Below are 17,562 nucleotides of genomic sequence, written 5' to 3' on the forward strand. Positions count from 1 at the left end.
TTATATCTCCTCCCATGTTTATATATTTGTTATAAACATGGTTTGCTCATAACAAAACATGTTTAAAAATGATTTTAACAAATATCAGACATGTTTTAAGTCATGGTTTCGAATTTTGAGTTATACGTTGAATGATTTTAGATCCGTAGGTATACGTGAAGCTACGTGATGGACGAGTACACGTGGCGTGCAGTGAGTGTGGGTGGACTCCTGTGTGTGGCACACGGGGCACTCCCAGCCTCCTCCCCCTCCCCCGACTCCCATGACACGTTACGTATGACACTGCAGGTGTATTGATCCATTTGTTGATTAAGTCAGGCTGCGGCCTCCTTTACCCGGGCTCCACTTTCATCCCTCGGGTGTCACAGGCCAGCCACTGCTCGCTTTAAATACGTCTGGGTACTCTACACTCAAATACTGATCAACTTTTCGCTTTATCAACCTACGCGTGCTGCTATGTACCTATGTGATCAAAGTTGATACGACTGCAGACCTGCTTCTTAATATATCTACTCAACGACCTTTTTTGATTGTAGGTGCTGCATTTTCTCTACGTGTACTGGTCTTGTGATCTCGAACCTGCTCCTACTCTCATTATTTTGTGTGTACTCAAGTTGACGTTGAGTATCCATCTTATAGATATCTAGTTGTAACATCACACACACACAAATCTTTGAGTGAGGGGCGAGAAGTAAGGTCACAAAACACATGGTATCACAGTGCTGCTGAACAACACGGGTTCAGAAGAGGGCGCTCCTGCCTCACACAACTGCTGGATCACTATGACATGGCCGTAGTTGCCGTGAAGGACAAGCAAAACACTTACGTGATATACACAGATTTTGCAAAAGCCTTCGGCAGATGTGATCGTGGTTTTATTGTACACAAAATGCGCACAAAAGGAATGAATTACTGGCAAAGTAGGGGTGACTTCCTAACGTATATAATAGTGTAATAGCCGACGAAGTAAATCTGGCTTCCCTTCAAAACGCATAAATATTTCACCATTTGTAAATGTGTATACCCTAGAGCGCTGGCGGGAGAGAGATGTAATAATTTATACATGGAAAATACTAGAAAAACTGGTTCCAAATCTGCACACGAGAACTGTACCACACGAGACTAGTAAGTATGGCAGGATGTGCAAAATAGGACGTTAAACAGAGGTGCAGTAGGTACGCTGAGAGAGAACCCTATCAATATAACGGCCGAAGCCTATTCAACACTCCCGCTATACATAAGGGTCATAACTGGCTGACCTCTCAGTGTTCAAGAAAGAAATTAATAAACATCTTCAAAGGAAACCTGATGAATTAGGCTGTGACATGTACCACCTTCAAACAGGGCACGGCTGCGAATAGCAGTGTCTAACAGGTCGGCCGCGTTGACGTTGATCCTCGGAATTCTTAAACGGTATCCAAAATGCATACATAAAACAGATACGATAAAACATCAAAATTGTTTGGCCCTTCTCAAAGCTCTCTAAATGTACTCTGTAGAAAGAAGATGAGGGGAGGTGATGGTAAAAATCCCCATCACACAGGACGGTTAGTCATACAGGGCCATGTGATCTGTAGTCTACACTAGCAAACTCTTGGTGCATTATGAGGATATCATCATGAACACGAGAGTTATTAAGTAATTGCAAAGCTCCAGGTGCTTCATGTTAGGAAAAGGTGGGGGGAGGGGGGCTCTCTGAAGGGCGTAATGACCGGACATTCAGTAATGTAGTGTGGGAGGTCATGGCCCAGTTCCTGCTCACAGAGTTTGTACCTGAAGTGCTCAGGAGTGGGAGATCCGTCACCTGTAGCCACCTGCTTGCTTGATACCTGCTTGATGGGATTCAGGGAGTTCTACTCCCTTAAACCGGCCCAAGGCCACCTTGAGGTGCTTCCTGGACTTAGCGTCCCCGCGGCCCGGTCGTCGACCAGTCCTCCTGGTTACTGGACTGGTCAACCAGGCTGTTGGACGTGGCTGCTCGCAGCCTGACGTATGAGGCTGGTCGGGCACTTCATGAAGAAAACTATCTAGTTTCCTCTTGAAGATGTCCCCCAGTAGTTCCGGCAATATTTCTTAAACTCGCTGGGAGGATGTTGAACAACTGTGGACCTCAGATGTTTATACAGTGTTCTCTGATCTTCACTGGTTCTGTCCTGCATTTTCTTTCATATCCTTCACTCCAATAAGTTATTATTTTAATGTGGTGTATTAGTTGATATCGTCCCTATCACAGGTAATGGTAGCCTAGCCTGTGATCCTGGCAGCCACTGTGTTGCACAGTCTAGTGGACGTTTTGCGCTATACGTAGATTTCGGATCTAAATCATCACTTTTTATACATTCAGACCTTTCGGAATCGGTAATTTTTCTTCTTATAAACCAGAGTTTTTAAAGCAATATAATTTAGACAACAGAGACGGAGAAACTTTGGTCTAATTCAACTTATCCTTGTTACACGCAAATTTGGCAGCAGTGTCTGTCATTATGGTGGGTTATATTTCTGCGATATGTTGTTCATGCAGTAGATTGTAAACGTGTTAGTCAGTGCAACGAGCAGGTAATTTATAATTGCTACTATGAGGCTCTTACTGTCGCTCTTGCAGAAGTTTTCAAGTGCTTGAAGAGCAGACTTTGAATCGCACAATATTATTCCTCCTGTGTTTTTTAATGTACTTGTAGCTAGTTGTAGCGCAGGTAGTTCTGTTTGTGTTAAGTCCAGCAGGTTGTTTAACCCAACACTGATAGTCTGTGTGCAAGTATTGTAAGTATAAAACCTGAAGGCTGCTGCAGTCCGTCCTATTGACGACTGGACTGAGGCGTCGGTGTAGACACGGTGCTCGTGAGATCTTAGAGTTTTGATAGAGGATGCAATTGTTTCAAGTGTGACAGCTTTGAGATGAGCAAGAGTGTCTTGTATCGGCCAATAGGCCTTCTGCTTTACCTTTATTCTTATGTTCTCAAGATTCTCATTACCTGGTTGATCAGTCCAGCAACCAGGAGGCCTGGCCGACGACCGGGCCGCGGGGACGCTAAGCCCCGGAAGCACCTCAAGGTAAGGTACCTTTCTTGGTGACGGGTGTGTGTGTGTGATAATTGAATGGAGGCCTGGCCGACGACCGGGCCGCGGGGACGCTAAGCCCCGGAAGCACCTCAAGGTAAGGTACCTTTCTTGGTGACGGGTGTGTGTGTGTGATAATTGAATGGTGGTGGCACAGGTAGAGGAATCTGTGACTCAATCTACCTGAAGTGACAGGTAGATTGCATTTAAAAGGAAGAATGTTCAGTTTGATGAGATTGAAGGGAGGTTTACTCGGTCATATAACATACGAGAAGTTGGCATGTTGGTGGAAGGTAGTGGATGACAATTATTTTTTGTTGACGCGGATTTGTGGACAACTCTACGGGCAACAGATGCCAAAGTTGGCTTTATGATGCTCTCATACGTACTAATAACATAGAAACAAAAACTTTTGAATTGTGTTAATAGGCGTTCCCATCATCAAGAAACTTTTGTACTACAGTGTCTTATCGTAACCTACCAGAGTACCCACGGGACAGACTGAAAATACTGCAAAAATTTTCAGTATTGAAAATACTGAAAACGGGAAAGAATGTCAAATAGCCGCTACTCTTTTCTAGTAAGACATTTCTGGCCTTAGGTAAACAATACGTGAAAATGCGTCGTGCTATTAGGAGGACGGGTTGATACAGTGGCAGCGCCTTGACCCATGGTGTAACTCCCCCTCTCAGTTGATATCACATTTTTAACGGATTTGACCAACCCTATAACAATACGACGTATTAGTACAATTTCGAGCACCGCAATATTAACGTTTTCAATGCGTCTGCCTCGATAGGTTAAGGGGTCCGTTTAATTACCCAAATTTACCCAAAGCTTCCTAGCATTACGTACGTAATGAAGTATGATATATTTACTCACTATAATGTTGGTGAAGAATGTAGAACATGAAAAACCATATTTTTACTCTGAAATAATATAATTTTATAGCGAAATTGGGTCCTAACCATCCTGCGAGATGGTGACTTTTAGTATCACAGCTACCTTCAAGTTCACTCTTGTGTTGATGATAACCTCATAATGCACCCAGTCTGCCAGTGCAGACCACTCATCACGTGTCTCTGTATGACTAACCATCCTGTGTAATGGAGATTTTTTTAGCACCACGTAGCTAGCTTTTTGACACATTGTACTCCCCTTCATATAGTCTAAGGCAGCTGCACAAATGCACATGTACCAAATATATTAATAAAAAAAGGGTCCATTTAATTACCCAAAGCCATAACATTGTCGCTTGGAGCGTCGACTTAATGTGTTGTAACCTACCAATTAATTTCGTCTGATTTTGTTATAAAATGATATTATTTCAGAGTAAAAAGTATGTTTTTCCATGTTCTACATTCAGCACCAACATTATAGTGAGTAAATATATCACAGTTTTTCATTACTTACGCAATGATAGGAAGCTTTGGGTAGCTTTGAGTAGATTTGGGTAGCTTTAGGTAATTAGAGGGACCGCGAGCGGGCGGGCGCGTGGTGTTGGCGTAGATGGTGCCGGGTCTTCCCTCACTGCTCAGTGCCACGCGCTTGGCACTCATACTAATGGTTCCCTAACACGCGCCCCCTTGTATAATGTACTTTATTTGTGAATACGCTTTATATTTTTTATTTATATAAACAAGAGTTCTTGTATATATAAATATAAGAGAGCCACTAGCAGAGCGTTTCGAGCAGGTCCTTAATCATAATTTTGCCCAGAGATACGACCCAACAAATCGTTTAACAATCGGGTACCCATTTACTGCTGGGTGAACACAGGTCATAGTTAAGGATTTGGAGCCCCCCATCAATCCTCCCAGGCCAGGATACGAACCCAGGCCAAAGCGCTCGCAAAGCATCGGGCGAACATTTTACCACTGCGGCACGGGGACTGCGTGACTGCTTCATTAAGTGTATACTTTTTTTTTCTCGTTTAAGCCTATATACTTGCTTATCTAAGTTTGTGTAAATATACACACAAGAAAGTGTGCAGCTCTTGCTATGGTTAAACATTCTCATGATAAGATTCTCACAAACATAAACTCATGAAAAAACTGATTTTAAGAAAGAAACTGTGGCATCCACCATTGTTAACTCAAGGGTTTCATAAGGTGAATAATGGAGCATCCATAGCCTAGCTTAATGGGTAGTTGAGCATTAATATCCCAAGTTTATGGGAGAAACGGTGACGTTTTGGCCTGGCCTGGATGATAACGCCTGGATTGTCAAATGATAACGCAGGTGTCCTAAGGCCAGCTCAGCGTGGACAGAAACCTCGCGTAGAGCAAAAGGGCAAATGTCCCTTGCAAAATGCAAAATATCAAGTCATATGTGAGGGAAAGAGATTGAAGAAGATTAAACCCAAAATGTAGCACGGTCATGAATAGCCCATAAAGGGACACAGGTTGTTGTTTTGAAATGTCTATGTAGCACGGGCTATAGTGATCCCGTAATTGAGTTTGATTATTTGCGTTAATCTTATCACTTTGATATTTGGGTCAGAGTTTTAAATGGTGGCGAGGTTTCCTCCCTTTCTCCCGTTTCTTTTCCGCTTCTGTTTTAGCGTACTGTACTGGTTTTAGACTTGTTTTAATAACATTATTTTGGGTTTCACACATAGATGCACTTCTTTTCCTATATGTAGAATTTCTGTGGTGAGTTGTATATTATACCTGTTTACATGATGACATGTAAATTATTCTCAATTGCATAATTTGTCGTCTTTCAGGGCATATAATTCTGTTTGCAATGTTGAGCACCCACTATTCATGCTCCAATAAACTTCATTGGTTGCTAGTGTAAACTACTGCCCCAGCAGAACATCTTTCTTGATCAATTGATCCTTCTGTGAAGATGTCGGTCTTGAGATGGTTTCCTTATGTGTAGTGGAAGTGTGTTGAACAGTCTCTGGCCTCTAATGATGTTCTCTCTGAGTACCTATTGCACCTCTGCTTTTCAAAGGGGGTATTCTGCACATTCTGCCATGCCTTCTGGTCTCATGTGATGGTGTTTCTGTGTGCTCAGCCTGGTTGATCAGGTATTCTTTGGTATATGGTACGTGTAGAAAAGATAAAACACTTAAATTATTGGGACAGTCTCAAAGCTCTCAAAATGTACTCTCTGGAAAGGAGACAAGAGAGGTATCAAATAATATGTAAATTGAAGATACTGGAGGATCAGGTCACAAATTTGCACAAACAACATACTGGAGCAAAAGATACGGCAGGAAATGTAAAATTGAAGCTGTAAGGAGTAGAGGTGCTGTAAGCACAGAGAACACTGTGTGAACATCAGGGGTCCACAGTTGTTCAGTATTCTTGCAGAAAGTATAAAAAATATTGCCAGAACAAAAGTGGAAGTATTCAAGAAAAAACTGTACACTTCTACAAGAATGGCTGGACCAAGCTCTACTTGGGGAGTAGAACAACTCCCAGAACCCCATCCAGGTATAATCTAGGCACAACCTCATCTAGGTACAATATATAATGAGTAGTAAAGTGATTCAGGAAGTGGTCCACTTATCTCTATACTGTACTAGGTAATTTACATCTGCGGTTAGTCAGTTACACAGATAATAATTCTATGAGTTCCTGTAAACTTACACATTACATATATATTTCTAAAAAAAATTGGATTATATTTCAACATTACGGCTAATTTATATATTTGTTGATCTAAATTAGTTTTTTTATACAGTAACTCATACAATATATGCTACAGTATTTGAGAATTAAAATTTTTGTCTTTTACTAAATTTACCTAATATTGCTTTTCTCTCGACAGTTGCCCACCAAGAACATTCCTGCCTGCACTCTGCCGTATCTTCCTGGATGAGTGTGCTCCAGATAATGTTTTAGAAGTCACTGCCCGTGCTATTACTTATTACCTGGATGTTTCTGCCGAGTGTACACGTCGCATCACCACCGTAGATGGGGCTATAAAGGCAATGTGCAACCGTCTTGTGGTGGCTGATGTGTGCTCAAGAACCAGCAAAGACCTAGCTGAGCAGTGTATTAAGGTAGAGTCTGATTTGTTATGCTGCTTCTAAGCAGTTGTGATTTGTTTTTCACATTTAATACATTATTAGGTTGAACATTGCAAATCATTTGATCATGCAGAAAATAAATAGGGGGCAGGGGGAGTCAAGGAACCCACCAGAGGCTCACCCTGATAGGGGTGATCTTTTACATTTGAAGCTGGTTTTCTGGGGTAGTCTCTCAGTGGCTACCTGAAGCTAGCTAACTGCCGAGAAGAGGGAACAAATGGGACTTCCTGGAAGGAAGAGAGGAGGCAGCTACAAAAGTTTGAGGAGGATGCAAGTTGATGCTCCAGCATCTGAAGCATCAACTGAACTGGGGGAAAAGAGGTAACAGAGTCAACTAGGTCAACTAAAAGACACTAGTCCAACTAAAAGACACTAGTCCAACTAAAAGACACTAGTCCAACTAAAAGACACTAGTCCAACTAAAAGACACTAGTCCAACTAAAAGACACTAGTCCTCAACTAATCCAGCTAAAATGCATCCACAGTGAGAGCCTCAAGATTGAGAAATGGAGCCACATGGGGGGCCCAGGAGTCTGGGCTTGGTGCAGTGTGCATGGGCATGATGTCTATGGCTGCTTTATAGTCCAGTGGTGTTGGGGTAACATCAGATAACATCTGGTTCGATGTTGGTGTCACATTCATATGGAATTTGTTTGGATCAAGAAAGAAAATCTACAATTTTCATATGGAAAGTTCTTTGGATCAGAAAATCGACATTTAATATAAATGACAAAAAATAATGGAAATTAAAAAGATCACTTAAAATGGAAGTTTGCATGCAATACCTGGTGCAATTCGTCCAAATAATTGGGACTGCTCTGTACATACGGTGTTTTCTTTATTTAATTTCATAGCTATATTTGATCATCCCCCATCCTTGTTGTTCTTGGTGCTTTCCCTTTGTAACACCTGTCTCTTTGTGGTGGTTGCGAGTGTGTGCTCTGACAACCTGGGTATTAGTAGAGTGTGGCTTGGGAAGCTTTCCTGGTCAAAGGATACAAGAGAGACCATAAGTGAATACCATCCTATGGCAATTAATCCTGTGGTCCCTGTGAGTCAGAGCTCTGTCTCCAGTGATTAGACTGAGTTGACCTTTGATGTGTCTATCTAATCCTAAGGTTGCATTAATTTTGTATTTTACTACATGAATGACATTACTCGATCAGTACTATGACAGAAAAATTATCAAAATTAATCATTCTCTCCCATTCCGTCCTCTTTCACTTCCCTACTCCCCCCCCCTTTTTTTTATATACTTGCTTGTCGCCTACATTTTCCCCTTACTGTTCCTTATTCCTTAGCCACCTCTTTCTCCCCCTCCCTGTACTCTGTGTGTTGTACAATAATTAGAATCAATAATGTGGTTACTAAGGTGTAATTTTATCTTTCAGGTTCTTGAATTGATATGCACCCGCGAAGCTGGTGCAGTTTTTGAAGCAGGTGGTTTGAACTGCGTCCTTTCATTTATTAGAGACAATGGTCACTTGGTTCACAAAGACACGCTTCACTCAGCAATGCACCTTGTTTCTCGCTTATGTGGGAAAATGGAACCGGCTGATCCAGGACTTGCTCCGTGTGTCGAGTCCCTTTCCACACTGCTCAGACATGAGGTAAACATGATATGGTATGCTTAATTCAGTCATATGCTTCTCTTATTGTCAAGAGAATAGAGAACTTAGATATTAATATTGTTCATTAAGGTTGATAAGATAGTGCAAATATGTGTAAATTATTTTCATTGTCTGCTTTGAATGCAGTATGTAGTTTTATCACTTAATATCACTTTATTACAATATCAGTAAAAACAAAATTAAGGCACAATTTTTTTTTTTTTTTTTAATAGTACTGTAATTGGGTGAAATGTGTAAGGTTTAGGATAAAATGTCTGAGTAAACACAGGATGCACGGGAATATCCCGTGCATAGGTTCAAACCCTCATCATGGCCCTTTGGATTTGTCTTTGAGTAAATTTACTCAATCTTCATAATTAAATTACTGTAATTGTTTAACACATTTGGGAATAAATTGCACATACAGTACTATAATATAGTCCTCAGCTGAAATATAGAATGTTCTATGTTACTCTAAAATTTTTAATTTCTTTATGCATATTTTTCTTGAATTAAAGGGCATTTTGTTTTTAATTTGTTCAGGATCAGCATGTAGCAGATGGAGCTCTACGTTGTTTTGCCTCCTTGGCTGACCGGTTCACTCGGCGTGCCCAGGACCCAGCACCTCTTGCACAGCACTGCCTTGTTACTCACCTTTTAGCTCGTTTAGCCGGTAAGATTTTCCTTCTAATTATCCTTACTAGTGTGAGGCATAAAACCAGCGTTGAATGTAATGAAATGCCGTTTTCTGGGTGATCCCCGGAGGCATCCTGAAGCTGTCCGAACTGATATGTGTTACATTAGTTTGAGGTCATCAGTCACAGGCGTTTTTATGCCTACCGGGAACTACGAGCCAGAACCTGGTCCCCTCAGAGAGGTGCAGGGAGCAATGGCCTATGAGCACTTTACATTTAAAGTACAGTATGTCATAATTGCCATCAACCGAGGAAAGATGGGGCCCGACGTCTGAGTGGACAGCGCTGTGGATTCGCAGTCCTAAGGGTCTGTGTTCAATCCCCGGCGGAGGCGGAAACAAATGGGCAGTTTCTTTTACCCTGATGCGCCTATTCACCTAGCAGTAAATAGATGCCTGGGAGTTACACAGCTGCTATGGGCTGCTTTCTGGAGATGTGTAACAAAAAGGAGGCCTAGTCAAGGACCGGGACCCACCTCCCCTCTCCCTCCCCCCCCATTTCCTCCCTCCCCCCATTTCCCCCTCCCCCCCCATTTCCCCCTCCCCCCCATTTCCCCCTCCCCCCCATTTCCCCCTCCCCCCCCATTTCCCCCTCCCCCCCCATTTCCCCCTCCCCCCATTTCCCCCTCCCCCCCCCATTTCCCCCTCCCCCCCCATTTCCCCCTCCCCCCATTTCCCCCCTCCCCCCATTTCCCCCCTCCCCCCCATTTCCCCCCTCCCCCCCCTCCCCCCCATTTCCCCCCTCCCCCCCATTTCCCTCTCCCCCCCATTTCCCCCTCCCCCCCATTTCCCCCCTCCCCCACATTTCCCCCCTCCCCCCATTTCCCCCCTTAAGTAACTCCTATGACACTCCTATGACAGGTGCCCAAACTAATACAGTATAGCACGTATCAGTTCAGATAGCGTCAGGGAACCGAAGGGGCTCCCAACAGAAAAGGAGTTTTATAAATAATTTAGATCACAACATTACAATATCAAGCATAGATTCATTACCTGTATGTAAGTATGAAAGTCCCTTACATACTTGTTGGCAGCTTTATGGAGGACTATATTCCCTTTGTTGAAATTATAGCCCCCATAGGTATTGCTAGTCCCACTTTAGTTTTGATTAGTTCATCAGAACTTTATTAGGTATTCCCAGTAAGGATACCATTTGGTTGTGTCCTATTTATTGGTTCTCTCTTTCTTAAGACATGTTTCTGTTCTGTGTACACTTGTGTACTGAGAATGCTTTATTGGATTGACTTGAAAATTCAAATACTTTAGTTAAAACAAAAACTTCTTTATTGAAATTGAACAAATGTATACCAGGAGTGGTCAAACTTTCTTGCTGTAAGAGCCACAAATGATAAAGCTCAGATGTTTGAGAGCCACAAGACATGAACACAATTTAAACTTACATTTTTATTGTTACATACACTTTTTGTTAAGAAATTTTATATATAATTTAAAAAAATGCATGTGGCTCACGAGCTGCGGTTTGGCTACCCATAATGTAGTGTAGCTTCTTCATTAATGCGAAGCTACATTATGTCAGGCAAAGTTCTAATGTAATTTTTTTTTTTTTGGGGGGAGATATATACAAGAGTTGTTACATTCTTGTACTTTTCTTGTACGTTCTTGTACATTGTAAAAATTTCTTGTACATTCTTGTACATACTTTGTAAAAATTAGCCATTTTTATTTCATTTTATTAATTTTCATGCTATATCTTTAGAAGGCCTCATTTTATTGATGAGTAATAGTGTTTCTTGCAGAGAATATTAGTGTCAAAATGTACTATCATTAGTTTGGCATCTCATTTGAAAATTTCACATTATCCAGCCTATCCTACCAGTTACCACCAAATAATAAGTTTACAACTACCAACTATTACAACAGGAAGCACAATAACCACCAATACAAATACCACAACTGCTCCCACAAAACATTACAATTCTACCACAACCACTGCTACCAACACACACAACTGCCACAGCCACAGCTACTTCAAATACTTGAACATCATTAATAGTACTGTCTAAGCTCACTTACCTGGACTATTTGGGAAGGACCCCTCACTAGATAAGCCAAACATCTGGATAAGCAGACTTCTTACTGGGGAAATCCAAAAATAAACATATTTGCAATTTTTGTAGTTGCTGCCTATATTTATATTGTAAGAATTTTTATGATTACATGAAAAGTGGTAAACAATTGTGTGAAAGTTTGTGTTTACTTTTAAAGGTGCTGCCCCCCAGCCAGCACCCGGTGCGGCTGCCACTGCCCCAGGAGCGCCTGCTGCCACTCCAGAAAACTCCAAAACATCTGCCTCCGTTTCTACTGTGATTTCTCTGCTCTCTACTCTGTGTAGAGGCTCACCCAGTATTACTCATGTGAGTTCTCTTCATTTATAAGTTTTCCTTAAGGTTTCTGTTCAATAATTTTAAAACAGCTCATTGTGTTGGAATCTACAATGCTTACATGCAATCATAAATTGGTGTTTCCTCTTGTCATTGAACAGTGAGGCCAGTGACATCACTTCCCCCAACTCCTCCTCCTCCCTTATTTTTGTTTGATTTCTTTCCGTTTCTTCTTCTTAGTTCTGAGAAACATTTTGTTTTGGTATTTGCTCGAGACATACAAATGCACGTTACAGCTATGGAGGCAGCCTCAAGTGCCAAATATATTTAAAACATTCAATGTGACCGGGTAATTATAGGTTCTCTTCTGCAAATTGTAAAGTGTATGGCAAGAAAAACCCAACATAGGGTTATAGTACGTGTGTGTTTGTAACAAGTCCTAAATATTTAAACATTCTGCTTCCATAATGAACATGTCCTATGTTCGTGGGGAACCCTGGCAAGTGCCCATCGGGCCCATATAGTAAGACAACTCTGTATCCATTTTATACCCCTGAAGGACAAAAATGCTCTAAAATGTTCTTCAAAATATTCTAAATATCTCAAAATAATATACTATAATAGCAGGTATGATTTCTAAGTAAATAAAGGCTTACTAGACTGAAAACTGTTAAAGAACTGGGAATTGAGTGCTTCCATGTCCTCTGCTAAAAGCAAATTTCATTTATTTTCACTCTGCATTAAATAAAAGTATTTGTTGATAGCCCTAGATTGAGTTCTCCGTATGAGTACTCATAGCTCAAACTCTTGACATGCTTGATTAGGTAGTAATTGCAGAAATCTGGCATTTGGTCAGGTTGAGTATAGAACACTTCAAAATACAGTGGTCCCTTAACAGAATTAATTGATGCTTGAAATCTCTAAATTTATATTTTCTCACTTCTGTAAATAAAGCTTAGTAAATCAGGTAAAGTTTAACTGAAATTACCTAAGGGCCTCCATTACTAATGACCTTGGCAGGGACAGGAAGCTGAATTTTTTTTCCAGCTGTTTGATACAGTATTTTGAACATATTTTGGATTTTTATATTTCCTGTTTTTCTCCATAGCCGAGACCTTGTGGCATATGTCACAAAAACAGTTGAAAAATGAAAGTAAATCGATACATCTTCAATATTCTGAAGTACCATATAGTACAGGTGGTATTATGTTTAGCAAGTGTTAACAATTTCATATATGACAAAAGTAATGTTAAAAGTAATTTCTTATGTTGTATGCACAAAATGGTAACAATAGATTACCCATTTTCTTTGATGCATGCATGTTAATCACACTTAACTCTCCTAAACATTTACCTACAGAATCTGTTGAGATCTGAACTCCCAGATGCTATTGAAAAAGCCCTTCAAGGAGATGAGCGCTGTGTGCTGGACACCATGCGCTTGGTGGACCTGTTGCTGGTACTGCTTTTTGAAGGAAGAAAGGCCCTACCCAAATCAGGGATGAGTGCTGTTGCTAGTAGACTCCCAGGCCTCAGACGAATGGACAGTCCAGGGGAGAAGACTCATCGCCAACTAATAGACTGTATTAGAAGTAAAGACACAGATGCTCTGATAGATGCCATAGATAGTGGAGGTATTGAGGTGAATTTTATGGATGATGTTGGCCAGACTCTTCTCAATTGGGCTTCAGCATTTGGTACTCAGGAAATGGTTGAGTTCCTTTGTGAGAGAGGTGCTGATGTAAACAAAGGTATGTTGATCATTCTTCTCGTTTAGTATTTGACTATTTCCTTGTCATGCATGTATCTTTTATAATAAGAAAGAGATTTTTAATACAAATTGCATGGTTAATGGATTTTGTATAGGTTAGATTTAAATAAATAAAAATTATAATATATATTTTAAAGTAGAATTTGCATGAAATCAGAAATCAGGAAAACAAGGTATGGCTTTGTAAATACAATAAATTATTATATGGCACTTTTAATTTATGAATATATTTCAGGCCAAAGATCCTCCTCCCTCCATTATGCAGCATGCTTCGGGCGCCCTCAAATTGCCAAAGTACTGTTACGTCACGGGGCCAACCCTGACCTTCGTGATGAAGACGGCAAGACTCCTCTAGATAAAGCACGAGAGAGAAATGATGAGGGACACAGGGAGGTTGCTGCTATACTTCAGAGTCCAGCTGAATGGCTAGTTGTTGCTGAAAGCAAAGTAAATATAATTTCTTCTATCAATTTGAAATAAAGTATTATTTTGGGGTGGGGTGGAGGGAGAATTTTGGTATTAACTAGAAAAGGTAAATGTTCAATTTAAATTTTGACAACAATTATTCGTTCACTAATTGAAAAATATTTTCAATGTGTAATATATATAATTTTATATATTAAATTTTGGAAGTTATAAAAATGTTATCAATACTCAGGAAGGGAAGAAATCAACAGAGGAAGGTAATATTACGAATACAGAAGATACAGAGATTGGAGAGCCTCGTGGAGATGTGGAAATGGCACCTGTGTATCTTAGTCACTTACTTCCAGTGTTCTGTCATACCTTCCAAGCTACAATGGTACATACTGTAAGAAAGGCTTCGCTCAGTATACTTCGTAAAATGGTGCACTATATTCCTGCACCCTTGCTTCACCAGGTAAATATGAGCTGCAGTGGTTCTCTGGTTAAATTCACTAGATTTCAGTACTGTATAGTGCTTGATAATTCATACACATAAAAAAATTTGAATGTACAGTAATAGGATCACTTAAAACAACATCTTTTCTTTCTTGTATTTAGTTAAAATGTACATTTGACTTTCGTGAAAGAAGAGAGTATACTTGATTTATCACTTATTGATTAGGACTGCTAACTTGGGTATTCCTCTTGCTTAAGGTAGGGTAGCCCTTTTGCAATGAAAGTGATTACATCACCCTAAGGAAAATAGTTGCTTGGTGCACAAAGCTAGTTTTTCCATGTACATAGGATTCTTCATACTCTAATATTTGACTAGGTACTGTGAGTTTCAAACTGGTACAAGGCATTGGTTTAGTACATGTAACCATCTGTTGACAAAATCAAATTTCACCCCAAATAATAGTTCAAAAACTGACTTGAATGCCTTGTGAAAAGCATACATTTGCACATTACACTGATTTATATTACCTGGTTTGCATAATTATGGTATGTTTTATACATTGTGATATGGACAAGTCATATATTTATTTCTATATAGTACTGTGCACAGTATACTGTATACAAGCTTGGTGATAATTTGTGTTTGTAGTTACCTAAGTGTAGAATGAATGAATGAAAAATATAGGTCAAGATACCCCATGGGTTGAGCGGGGAAGTGGGGATAGATGAAGAATAACCAATGAGAGGAAACGTCGAAGTCAGAGAGACAGCGCCTTTAGTGCTAGACCCAGCTGCATGGTGTAACTTGAGGCTTTCAACACCGGGCCGGCTAGGCGAGGAGGCAGGGTCTTGAGTCGGGGGCGACAAATCGAGGACTGCTGTCCTCTTTGAGTTGTGGAACCATCATCATCTAAGTGTAGTTACAGGAAGAGAGCTGTGCTCATAGTGACCTGTCTTGCCAGTACTATTATATGAAGCTTTAAAACTACTGATGATTTTGGTGTCCACCATTTCACTCAATTTGTTCCTACCACTCTTTTTTTTTACAAAAGAGAAGTTTGATTTTTTTTTTACCTTTGTTTCCTTTGCTTAAATCTGTGACTTCTTGTTCTTGAAGTTGCAGGCTTCAAGAAATTTACTCTTATTATTTTGCATGTAGTAATTGTATCACCAATTTCTGTGGGGAGCCCCGTCGGGTCCTTGAGGGTATCCAAACTGATGTGTGCTATATTAGTTTGGGGTCATAAGTCACAGGGGGTTCTTATGCCTACCAGGAACCACGAGCCAGAACCACATCCCCTCAGTGAGGCGCAGGGAACAATGCCCTATGAGCACTTTACATTAAAGTACGTCATAATTGCCATCGGCCAGGGAAGTCGATGTCATAATTGCCATAAGATCCAGAAAGGTAGGCGAATCAAAACAGGCCACTTTCTTGTTAACCTGTGCAATTTAGATCCCAAAAGATATAAATAACTCACCTTGAAAGAAACCAAACAACCCCTCATGCGACTAGCACTTCCGCCCGTTGCCTCACCTTTCCATCGGGGGGTCTAGGCCTTTCTGTCTTGCCCTAAATAGGGAAGTTTTATTGGATGGGTGGGGCAGCTAGCATTACTTCAATGCAGCAGTCAGTGTTTCTGTCTGACTGCCAGATTATTTGTTGTGTGTCTTCAGGGGTTTTTGTTCTCATTTTCTTTTCATTCTCTGGCATTCTCATCTTGTTTAGACAGAGGTGGTCTGCATAGCTTCTTATTAGGCAAGCCTAGATTGTGTTGGTACTCCTTCTTTGTTGCCCCCCGAGGTTTCATAGCTGCTACTGGTGGTCAGTTTGCCTGCTACCTGACAGGGGTTCTACTGGCTTAGCTGGTCCCAGTCCCCACTTCTCTCCAGAGAGGTATGAACTGTTATGCTGCTTCTTTGCATTTGTGTTTATATTATAAAATATGTTATCAGTTGTGCAATTGTACTTACCATTGAAGTTCTTTCTTATTTGGTTTTCAAATCTGTGAGAACTCTGTAGTATTTTTCTACTGTAGTAACTTTTCTGTAGGTAATATTTTGAAATATATTTTCAGAAAGTGTGGATTGTCAGTGGAATACAATACTGTACATACTGTAGTCTTTTTAGGATTTGTAGTTATTCTTCCACGAGGTTTCTTATTGTTTGTCCTGTAATTTTTATTCTTATGCAGGGTTCATGTTCCATGTGACAAGCTCGTATCTTCATGTGATGTATTGGATCAAATCTGGTCTTTAGTTTCTTGGACAGTATTTTATTGTTGAGAGACTGACATGTATTCTATTTTGTGTAGAATAAGTTTTGAGGTCTTTTGCATTGTCAGGTACCATTTCTGCAGTGTAATGATTTGTTAAACCCTTGTATACATAGAGAGATGGCCAGATTATTAACTTGGGGTGTATAATGTATTGGCAATTTTGTTTGCTGAAGTTCATGCATGTTGCTGCTTGATGCAGCTTTGACTTCTAACTACCTAAATTAAACCCTTATTAGTTGTTCAGGTATCCAGTATTTAATTATTTATTCAAATAATTTCAATTGACTCACATTTATAATATATACTTTAAAACTGTCATTTAATTGTTACCTTAATTTCTGTGTTTTTTGGTGGTATTATATATAAATATGATACTATTGTATATGAATATTTGTGTCCAAATACATAGTTCTCTCCTTAAACTTGCAGGTGTGTGGTGGTGAGGAGGCAACTATTAGCACTCCCACAAACAGTACCAGCGTTACCACAAACACTGCCAGTAACCTTTTAGGTTCACAGCTTGTGGAAGTTATTGCTCTAGTCTTAGGCAATGAGGAGGATGAAGATGGTCATTTAGTAGCTTTGCAGATGGTGGATGATCTCCTCAGCAAGGCTGCGCCATTGCTGTTAGAACATTGTGCACGTTTGGGTGTTATCAGTAAAGTGGGAACGCTGGCTGGCCCATCAGACCCACCCATTGAAGAATATACTCCAATAAAAGGGAAAGAAGAACAGGTATGTGATGCCAGGCTGTGAATGCTAGTGTGTTTATGCAGTGTAATCTTATCAGCCTATCAAGTGGGCAGGAGGTTAGGAGTTAGTACTACAGTATATGGAGTTGTGCACATATACATATGCACGCATGCTCACACACGATCACATACATGCATTACCACACTATGC

The 17,562-nt window shown here is 40.4% G+C and overlaps 1 protein-coding gene across 17 annotated transcripts in view; it reads left to right on the forward strand.

Annotated features, from left to right (window-relative positions):
- Positions 1-17,562, forward strand: part of Ufd4 (ubiquitin fusion-degradation 4-like) — a 203,906-nt gene that overhangs the window by 101,516 nt on the left and 84,828 nt on the right. For all 17 annotated transcript variants that reach the window (XM_045736451.2, XM_069326362.1, XM_069326367.1 and 14 more), the window contains 8 exons: positions 6,841-7,075; positions 8,494-8,712; positions 9,256-9,385; positions 11,633-11,781; positions 13,109-13,499; positions 13,755-13,966; positions 14,178-14,399; positions 17,089-17,394. In XM_045736451.2, the coding sequence (XP_045592407.2) occupies positions 6,841-7,075; positions 8,494-8,712; positions 9,256-9,385; positions 11,633-11,781; positions 13,109-13,499; positions 13,755-13,966; positions 14,178-14,399; positions 17,089-17,394 (1,864 nt within the window). The remainder of the gene's footprint in view (positions 1-6,840; positions 7,076-8,493; positions 8,713-9,255; positions 9,386-11,632; positions 11,782-13,108; positions 13,500-13,754; positions 13,967-14,177; positions 14,400-17,088; positions 17,395-17,562) is intronic.

This window comes from Procambarus clarkii, chromosome 18 (assembly GCF_040958095.1).
Source record: "Procambarus clarkii isolate CNS0578487 chromosome 18, FALCON_Pclarkii_2.0, whole genome shotgun sequence".
NCBI lineage: Eukaryota > Metazoa > Arthropoda > Malacostraca > Decapoda > Cambaridae > Procambarus > Procambarus clarkii.